The sequence below is a fragment of the Pistacia vera genome, unplaced genomic scaffold (genome assembly GCF_008641045.1).
Source record: "Pistacia vera cultivar Batoury unplaced genomic scaffold, PisVer_v2 Contig433, whole genome shotgun sequence".
Classification (NCBI taxonomy): Eukaryota; Viridiplantae; Streptophyta; class Magnoliopsida; order Sapindales; family Anacardiaceae; genus Pistacia; species Pistacia vera.
The window spans coordinates 70,757-80,899 of record NW_022196261.1 but is presented as its reverse complement, the minus strand read 5'-3'; the positions used below and the strand labels follow the sequence as shown (position 1 = coordinate 80,899).

At 39.2% G+C, this 10,143-nt stretch overlaps 1 protein-coding gene across 1 annotated transcript; it reads right to left on the bottom strand.

The window, feature by feature from the left end:
* Positions 1-256: 256 nt before the first annotated feature.
* On the bottom strand, positions 257-6,600 carry LOC116143866 (A-kinase anchor protein 9-like). Its single transcript, XM_031429316.1, has 8 exons — positions 6,488-6,600; positions 6,185-6,382; positions 5,901-6,023; positions 5,232-5,269; positions 4,973-5,141; positions 1,579-4,770; positions 1,318-1,445; positions 257-767 (listed from the first exon to the last, which is right to left on the bottom strand). The coding sequence occupies exons 1-8, from the start codon at positions 6,566-6,568 to the stop codon at positions 533-535; spliced, it is 4,164 nt and encodes a 1,387-aa protein (XP_031285176.1). The 5' UTR covers positions 6,569-6,600; the 3' UTR covers positions 257-532.
* Between the last annotated feature and the right edge of the window lie 3,543 nt (positions 6,601-10,143).

Here is a 10,143-nt window from a genome sequence, read left to right as displayed (position 1 = left end):
ACAGTCGTGAATTTATTCAATGTGTACAAGTTTACAGACTCTAGAATTCTAAAATAAAAGTTGCGACAAATTTAGAATGGAGATCGGAGAGTCCGAGGATGTGTACTCTGCCTCAAGTATTTTGAGGTTTTAATAAGAAAAAGGAAACTCTGAAATTGATGGCATATGCGGGTATCTGGAAACTCTGAGAGAATATTACTTGATACAAAAATAACCAATTTGAAATTTGATAAAGCAACTGCGTATGCATCAGAAAACTTCTTTGATATTTTATTTATGGAACACTTGTTCATTGTATTTTCAACTCTCCAGGTTCAATTACAATTTGATGTTACTTTAATATGAAATTCTGCAACTTTTCCATCAATTATTTCATATTTTACAAATGGGGGTACTTTCTCTTTTTTTCTCCTCCCAAGAACTTACTCTCTTGAATGTCATGGAAGTTGAACCTTTGACATATTAACTGATTCTTGAAAAATGCTATCTGCAATAAAACGAGAAGCTCAATTGAAAATTAATGTCATTCAACTTAAGAAAACCATCTCTTCCCATTTTTGGCTATCTTAAGCTTCATGACAAGTTCCTCGCGCTGAGCTTCTACCTCAGCATATTTGAGGCTCATTTGGAGATATCGCTCGCGAATGTCTCTTAGCTCTGACTCTAGAGATGATTTTGTTCGTTCGAATCTTTCTTTTGTCACAACTTCACCTTCGGCTACAGATTTTCTACCGTTTACACGGTGGCTTTTGCCCTCAGATGACAACCTGCTAAGCAACAGCAATTGAAGAATACATTAAAAATGAAATATACAAGTAATAAAATCTGCATTAATAGGGTCACATGCTACCTCCCTGATGGCTCCGACCATTAAGTTTTATTTGTTTAGTTGTTTCACCTTATATAATGTCTCATTGTGGTATCCAGAATATAAAAACAGTAAGCCAGCCAGATAGGCTTCAATTGATGCATTCATCCTCTTTCAAATTGATTACACTCAAAAGTCTGTTCTCGCAAGTAAATTTCCATGTAGTAAATGTTGGTGATTTCTACTGAAATCAGTTGTAGTAGATACTTACAGTTTTTAGTTCATGAAAAGAACAAAAGGTAATCTAATTAGATTCAAGCTCAATCTTGAAAAAATATATGTGACTCCTGCGAAACTGACTAACATTAATGAGAAAGAAAAACCTTCTTTTTTCCTTCAAACTGTTAAAAATTTGTATCAATTAATAATGCCAATATCAATGTGGCCTTCAGAATAAGCTATGCAAACAATTTTTGTTTATGAAGCCATACTATGCTATGGGAACTCACCTCTTGATCTGTGCTTTGTACGTGCTATTTGCTTCCTTAGTTTTGGCTAGTTCAGCTTCAAGCAACTGAATCTTTGAGCCTGAAGCAGCAGGAGAACTCTTATGGTAAACTTTGTATCCATTATCACCCTGTACCAAAAGAGAGTCAGTGACAGAAGCATCAATTATCTAGAAAAAAAATCCCCAGGAATGGGAAAAGGATACATTTTGCAGTTTAATGTTACCATTACATGTATGTGCACAAACAAAGCTTACATGTTACCTCTTTTTGATGTTGACTTCTGTTAGAGTTTGTGCTGCTGGACTCCCTCTGATTCTGTTTTTCTTCTTTCATCAACTTCAATTCTTCGTTGAGGGCTTGAGATCTCATAAGAAACTTATCTTTCTCTTCCTCAAGTAGTTGTATCTTCCACTGAAGTTGCCTGTTAGCCTTCTTGATCATGGAGAGCTCATTTTTGAGCTCGTTATCCTGTACACGTATTTCCTCCTTTTCCATTAGGTCATCCTCCATCTGCAAAAGCTTTTCTTCCAAGGCGGCAGACTGACGTTTGCAGTCCCCTAGTTTAGACACATCCCTCTGCAAGGTAGAAATCTTCTCCAAACATGAATCTTTTTGTGCTTTCATATCCTCACATTCCTCACACTTATGATGCAATGAAGTTCTCAATTCCTCTTTCTCTGATATTGTTGCATTGAGCTCATTCCTTAGAGACAAAAATTCCAGTTCAAGATGTTCTATGCTCAACAACTGAACTTTCACATTGGTAGACTGTTCCCTGAGTTGTTGCCGCTCATATTCAGACACTGTAAGCTGTAGTTCAAGATCATTCAAGCTGATCTTAAATTTTTCTTCATTTGATTTGAATATCTCCAACTGCTTCAACAACTTTTCATGGTTAACCATCAGCAAGTCTTGGTTTTGTTTGGAAGCAGCAAGCTCCCCCATCAGGCCTTGAACTTTTGCTTGTGATTCTATTTGAATATTGTTGAGCTCATTCTCCACCCGTTTCAATTCACATTGAAGATCAGGAAGAGCACACTCCAGTTTAGCGTTATCAGCATGTAGACCAGACACTTCATGCTCAGCTTCAGAAGCTATCCTCTTTTTCTCATCAAGTGTTGCTGAGAGTTGCTTTCTGAGGTTTGCTATCTCCTGTTGAAGATTGTCAATTTCAACCGTCTTCTCTAAATGCATTTGAGTTAACAAGCTTTCTGCCAGAGCAAGTTTCTCCCTTAGTTTTCCATTTTCATCGAAAAGTGCATCGAACTGCAAAGTTATGCTTTTCTCTTTCAAGGCAATATCTTCCAGCATGGAAGAAAGATTTTCTTCTAAACCTTCAAGTTTTCTGGAACAATTAGCAAAGTTTTCATTTGACTCTCTCAGCTTTTCCTCCAAGTGGGTACAATGCTTTTGCAATTCAAACTTTTGCTTCTTTAATTCTCCATTTGACTTCTGAACAGAACTGCACTCTTTGATGAGACTATTAGCAGTGGATTGTAACTTCAAATTTTCTCTTCCCAGGTACTCACACTCTTCTTGTGCTTCTGACCACTGATTATGCATCTCCTCCAGCTCTTTCTTCATATCTGTTTCTTGAGTCTCCATGTCATTTCTCAATCTTTTGAGCTCATCTTGGAGATTCATAGCAAGAGCATTAGAATTCTCTAGCTCTAGTTGTATTGATTCCCTCTCAGTAGTCAGTGACTTTACTTGCGCCACCAAGCTGGAAATGCATGCTGATAACTCTGCATTTCCATTTTCCATTTCTGATAATTGGGCCTCCAGTTTGTGCTCTTCACTTTCTAGCTCTGAAGATTTCTTTTCAAGTATTCTATTGGCTGAAACATGGGAATCCACACTGCTGCTAAGCAACCTTATATCTTTTCGCAAATCATTCATGCACTTGGTAGCAATTTCACTTTCTCTCAAGATGATTGTTATGTTTTCCTCTAGCTGGACTTTTTCATTTTGAAGACTAGAAACCTTAGCTTCCAATTCATTTTGATAGCACAAAAGATTTTTAGTCTCCTCTTCTTTGGACAACAAGCTATCTTGAAGTCGCTCTATTTCAGATCTTCTTTGACTCAATTCCTCATCCAGCCCTGCTACCTTGACTTCCAGTTCATTTTTCAAACTCTCAAGTTGTTGCACTGAGGCATCATATTGGCTTTTAATCTCCCTGAGCACTTTCTTCTTTAGCTTCTGTTCAAGATTATGCTCTTTGGATTCATGATGACTCACATTATGCTCACTGGAACAGCTCTTTATTTCCTTCAGCTTGAAGAGAAGCTCAAGGTTTTCATCTGTCAACTCATTGCAATCTTTCTCCAGCTCCTGCAGTTTTGCTTTTAGGTCTTCAATTTCTTCACTCAGATCAGCTTCACCGCCGTTTAGGGACACCGTTTTTGTAAAAAATTTCTCATGAAACTCAGATAACTTGGCTTTTAAACCAGAAATTTCAGTATCTTTGGCTAACAACTTAGCTTTGTATTCTGTCTCAACATGCAGAAGATTTTGGTTGCGCAAACTCTTTTGCTTCTCTATGCCAAGGTCTTTTTGCTCTAAGGCCTGCTCTAGTAGTTGTACCTCAGCTTTCAAATTTCTTTCTGATTCCTGGAGTTGCTGCAGTTGGAGCATTGTGTTTTTGTTTTCTTCAATGTTTACGTCGATAGACTCTTCCATATGGCTGAACTTTGATTGCAGCAATGAAAGATTCTCTATTTCTAGTTTCTGCTTTTCTATAGTCTCTTCTAGCTCCTGGAGAACAGCGACAAGTTCAATATTTGATTCTTGACTCCTCTTCAACTGCAGAGCCAGATTAGCACCTGATTCTTTCTGAAACTTAATTTCATCTTCAAATTCTTTTTGAAAATGGGTTACACCTCCATCTTGAAATGTTGAATTCTCCGAACCTGCTGCCTTCTCCATTTTCTCTAACAACAATTTCAGCTGCTCAACTTCATTTCTGAACCCATCACGTTCTGTGCACGCTGCTTTAAGCTCCGTTTGCAAACTTGCATGGTTTTTGGATTGATCAGAGAATTCTTTCCTGAGTATATCCAAATCAATCATCAACTTCTGTGCATTTCTCTCCCACATTTTAGACTCTGCACGAAGCTCTTGTATTGTGTCCTCTGCAGCTTTCAGAAGGCTTTTAGTCGAAGCACTGATTCCACTTGCTGATAAAGCAAGATCTTCCTGATTGTGCTTGGAATAATTTCCTGAACCTGTATCCTCCGAATTACATGATGACTGATTTGATTCAGAAGGCGTTTCAACATGATAATTGCCTTCAGGTACATTGTTCTGCGAACTGCTTGAGTCTGGTCCCCCGCTTAGGTTGAGTCCATCATCACCATTGGAGTTCTTTCTTGAAGAGAAATTTTCACCCTCCAAGGAAACCTCACCTGACTCATAGCTTTGATGTGAGTCAGAAGCAGCAAAACTTGTTCCCTGAAGAAAATGAAAAGAATACTTTATTTCCATATAGAAAATCCAAAATGTGAGATAATCATTTAAAAGTTTGCTTAATGTCTGATTTAAGCAGTAAATACTTTATATTGTTTCTTTAGGTGAATTCATGCAAAATGATCGTCAAAAAACAGAACACCAAAATTTCAATCGTAATCCATTTTCACAGAAAAATATTACGCACCCTACTCTCCGGTTCTTCTTTATGCAAGGTAGAACCCAACTCTTTACTGGAGGAGGATCCATTGCTCTTTGGAAGTATACTATCAGATCCATCTGGCTTGGTGTCCATGTCGCGGGATTCTGCATTAAGATCTTCCTCTTGAGAATTTTGCTCTTTCGATTCATCTTTCCTGAAAAAAGTGCACCAACTCATTCATGTCAAGCTGAATAGCAATGCCTGTAGAATTATAGTAAAAGAAAGTCCAGAAAGAGGATCAAACCTGAGTTTTATTCTTGGTGTTAGGCAATGAATTTTGACCTGCAATTCAGATGGACAAGCAAGATAGTTTCAATTCTTTCAACTTATATAATTAAGCCAATGTTCCAACCATTAATTGTCATTTTTTTCACTACATTCAGTCAATCACAAACATATATGTGAGATGCAACCAGATAGGATTCTTGTTGTCTTTTAAAATGGTTTCAGATTATACATTTATCATCTAGAAAAAATTGTTGAAGCAATGACTAGTGATCCGAACAAAGGCCAGCACACTGAAAGGTGAAAACATAAAAGCTCCTACCAGACTAAAATCTTAACTTATATTGAACTATAATAAAATTTAAATTCTAAGTGAAATCTAAATTCTACGTTATACGTTAGACAAACTTACATTTAATTTAATCATGTTCGTTTATCACACAACAATGCATGAGAGAGTATGATACAATTATACCAATCATAAACCAGCCTTAAGACTATATAATTAAGCAACTAACGTTTTTGGTCACCAGTAATAGTTGATTATACAGTTTGAAATAGAATTTTATACCTCTGCATTCACATAAAGAGACAGTATACCCAAATTAAACTTATGTTAGGCAATTAATGAAGCAAGAAGACACCAATAACAAAGAATTAACAGCATAATATTAACTGCACAACTTACTTGTAGAACTGTCCCGTGATTGCACTTATTCAAAGGTAAAGAAACTGGAACAACAGCACTTGAACTCGTATAGCATGTCATATTCACTTTAGTCTCACCAAGAATGCCAGATCTAGCTGACCCCTAAGATCAAACATTCACATCCAATACCATTTATTAAAAAAAATCATTACATTTAGATAAATAGTTGATGTATAAGCAATCAGAACTCCCTCCAAACTTGAGGCCTATAGAGAGTCAATGAAACAGAATCCAATACAAACCAATAAGAACAATCACATTACCATGGAAACAACAAACTTGAAGAGACAGTCTTCCAATTCCTTAGAAGACTCCTCTTCCGAAACCCATATAGATTCTGACACCGTCTCCGTCCACTGACAAATCCCATTTTGCACAAGCGCTTTGCTCGACTTAGCAATGGTTTTCCCAGTTTCCACAGATATCACAGATACAAACAGCCTGTCCCATCCCTTTGGCACCTGCGTTACGTACAAAAATACACAAACAAGTAGCCCCGTTCACCATTCTTTTGCTTGAAAATAAACACTCAATAAAACAACATGCAATGCAATTAATATAAATACCTGGAGAGCTTTAAAGTGAGAGAACTTGAAATCTATTCTCTCCCCAGATTTAGTTGGTCGGGTTTTATGTAGCCTGAACATTTTTCTCTCCTTTTCTTCTTCTATCTGTTTGAGGAATAATTCATGAAAGTTTTAAAGGAGCATTAATGTCATCACGTACCCTTTACCATTAATTATCATTAAAACATAAACAGAGAAGTGAAGGAGAATAATATCAGATAGCAAGTCACTATAGTGAAGGTTGTTGTATTATTTTCACTTGGAAAAACTTGTTGGTTTATATCATCATTTCCAAACCGCGAACAGCCGTTTGTTATGTGGACAAGCTTTGGTTTGGCAGTTTGAAGCATGAGAAGTAAACATGAAGTCACGTAAAATCGACGACTGTCAACGTGGGGGAATTTCATTGGTTGAAACGTGAGAAGTAGAGGGCTCTGACTTCTTGACTTCTGGCAAGAGAACAAAACGATGTCGTATTCTATCGAGATATTTATGTTTGCATTGGGGATGTAAACGCATAAAATCCAACAATGGAGAAGGGAATTGTACAATTAATTAATATTTACTTCATTGACTCCATCGAACTCTTCTTGGGAAGAAAGAGATAGAGCTGGTTTTGTTGGTTTGCAAGAAGTCAAAAAGTAAATAAGAAAAGGATAACCCATTATGCCAAGAGCCAAGTTTACGGGTTATACATCCAAAGAGGAATTCGATGAAGTCAATGAAGCAAATATTATAAGTTAAATTTTCTCATACTATTCCACTTCCACTGGTACGACATCGTTTTTATCTTTTGGTTCTTGCTGGAGCCTAGAAGTCGAAGCCTTTTAACTTATCATGTTCGCATTGATGGTCTCATTCCTCTTGGGAAGCACAACTCGTGTTCTGTCATATTGTCCCTTTTCCAAAATTGGATCACTTTTAACTTATGTGAACTTAAGTTAGAGTTTTTAGACTATGAAATAAGTTGACTACAATTACTTTTAAAAAGATTTATCAAAACACGTTTTTAGGGCTAAATGCATAACTACTTAATTAAAGTTGAAAGTTAAAAGCTCTTTTCAAATTCGTTTTCTTTGAAAAATCATTAGGAATTGGCATTTGCAGAAAGAAAAAAAAAATACCATGGCAAGTGCAAATAGGAGTAAAAATTATGCTAAGTTGAGCAACATCTTCCATTATATAAATACATAAATGGTAATGTTATGTTACGTTAGCCTCTTCCTCCCTCACATTAGTGAGAGTGTGGGAACCCTTGAATCATGTTTCCTACGCTCTTCCTCTAACATTACTCGGCGTAAGTTAGCTAGCATGTCTCTAGTTTTAAATATTGGTTATTTATTATAATTTATTAAAGGGGCGTTTGAATCATATAATATTTTATTATAGGAGAATATTATATTAACGAAATAAAAGATCACTGGAAATATTTAAAAAATGTGTTTGGTTGGTTCGAATAAATTCGTGAATAATATGTTTAGTTGGGAGGATAAATGGGTGGGTATGTTATATAGATTGTTAGGGCCAAAAATCGTCATGGGCTCAAATAGGGAAACAAGACTGGTAGTGAGGAAGAAAGCAGGCCCAATCCTAGAGAGGCACAAGCTAGATTAGTCCCATTTGATACGAGATGCAGCCTGCCCAAACCATCTGGGCACGGGCTTCCCAGTTCCGGCTCACTTCCTGGGCCTATAGGCGAGTTCAGAGCCCACGACCCCCATTGATCACTTTCCTGTTCCTGATCAATCTCCTACTTGAAGTCACTTTCCTGTTCAGATCACCTTCCTATTTGGACGCTGGTAAGATAGCTCACCACCGCCCTAACTCTTCTAGGGTTTGTATAAGAGTCACGCTAGGACTCCTACTCCCACCAAGATTGGGAGACCAGACAGTCACTATATAAATAGAGGTCAGCCCTCTCACAAGGGAGATTACATTACACCTTCACACCCAAAGCTCCTACTTGAGAGCTTCACATCACTGCCGTAGTCACAGTCCCCGACTAGACTTTCGGTAACCTCTCTACTCCCTAGCCCTCACTATACTAGCCTCTTTCAGCCTTGCTGACTTGAGTGTTGGAGTGCCTACGGCAAACACCACCCTGGTGTTTCCCGTTCGCTTCACGCGTCGGTTTCTCTACGTGTACAGGTGCAGCGGATCTCTAGTGGCCTCAACCTCACGGGATTAGACCCCCTTTCTGTATAGGTAGATTTTTATGTCTACAGTTTGGCGCCCACCGTGGGGCCTCTAGCAATTATTCGGCTTAACAAACCTTGTTACATAGAGGAACTTTCCATGGCTGACAACTTCGACAACGTTAACCTCGGCCTCAAGGCCAAACTAGAGGCTCTGACCGCCCTTATGCAACAAAACTCGGACAAGGTAGCCACACTGGAAGCCGAGAACAATGCAATCTGGACCGAAAACGCATCCATCAGGGCAAAAAACCATTTTCTTAAAGAGAAGGTGAGTCAATTCTACGATTTAGAGTTTCTACCTGGCCAGGTACATCCCAATCAGTTCCGCACCCCTGTTCCATCCATGTAACCTCTCCACACACCAGAGTACCGACCTTAGTCTCCGGTAAAAGGCCGCGTCCGTTAAGCTCATCGGTGGTCGACGATTCTGTCTTGACACATGGAGATAAAGATACGCCAACAGAACACCATTCAGCTGACCCATCCCAGCCTCGAGATCAAGACGATCCAGTAACAAAAAACCCGAACCCGCAAGACCAGCCCATTCTTACCGTCCCACCTTACCTCCAGCCAACCAACCTAATGCAAAACCCATTCGGCTCAGCTCACCCTCATGGGTTGAACGACCAAATCAAACAAACCACAGCACTTGAGCCCATCCATCCTGACGAACCGAGTGACTACCAGACGACTCCCCTGACCATTCATGTAAGGCGAAACACCAAGACAGTTACCATGGGAATCATCTAATCGGAAGGAATGAACGAAGATCCGAGCTACCAGGGAGGGCACGAAGGAATCACCCATCAGACTACCCTACAAGAGATGACCCATTAGACTACCATGCGAGGGATAACCCAACGGAATGTGCCGAGGACGAATGCAATGATAGACCCAGTCAGACGGGATGACCTAGCAGTATCACCCTCTCATATGGAACAAGTACTGGCTAAGAGGCTAGCCGATGTGGAGGCAGTGATAAGACACATCCTAGGAATGTCGGTCCCAACCAAGAAGAGCAGGCCCCACTACTGCGCGGATTCACCCTTTGTGGATGAGATCACCCAAGCCGACATGCCCCAGAAGTTTACCATCCCCAACATGAAGCTGTACGATGGCACAACCAACCCAGACGATCACATAGCCTCATACAAATAACGGATGTTCACCGTCTCAATACCCCGACCGTTGAGGGAAGCCTGCATGTGCAAAAATTTCTGTTCGAGCTTATCCGACCCAGCACTCCAATGGTACACGAATCTCCCAGACGGATACATCAACTCATTCGCTCAGCTCACCAACACCTTTGTGGAATAGTTCGCTAGCAGCGAGAAACTCGAAAAGCTATCGACCGACCTATATAGAGTATATCAGAGAAGGGGAGAGCCACTGAGAGAGTATGTCAGCAAGTTCAACAAAGAAAAGATCTCCATCCCTTCTTGTAACCCTAAGACAACC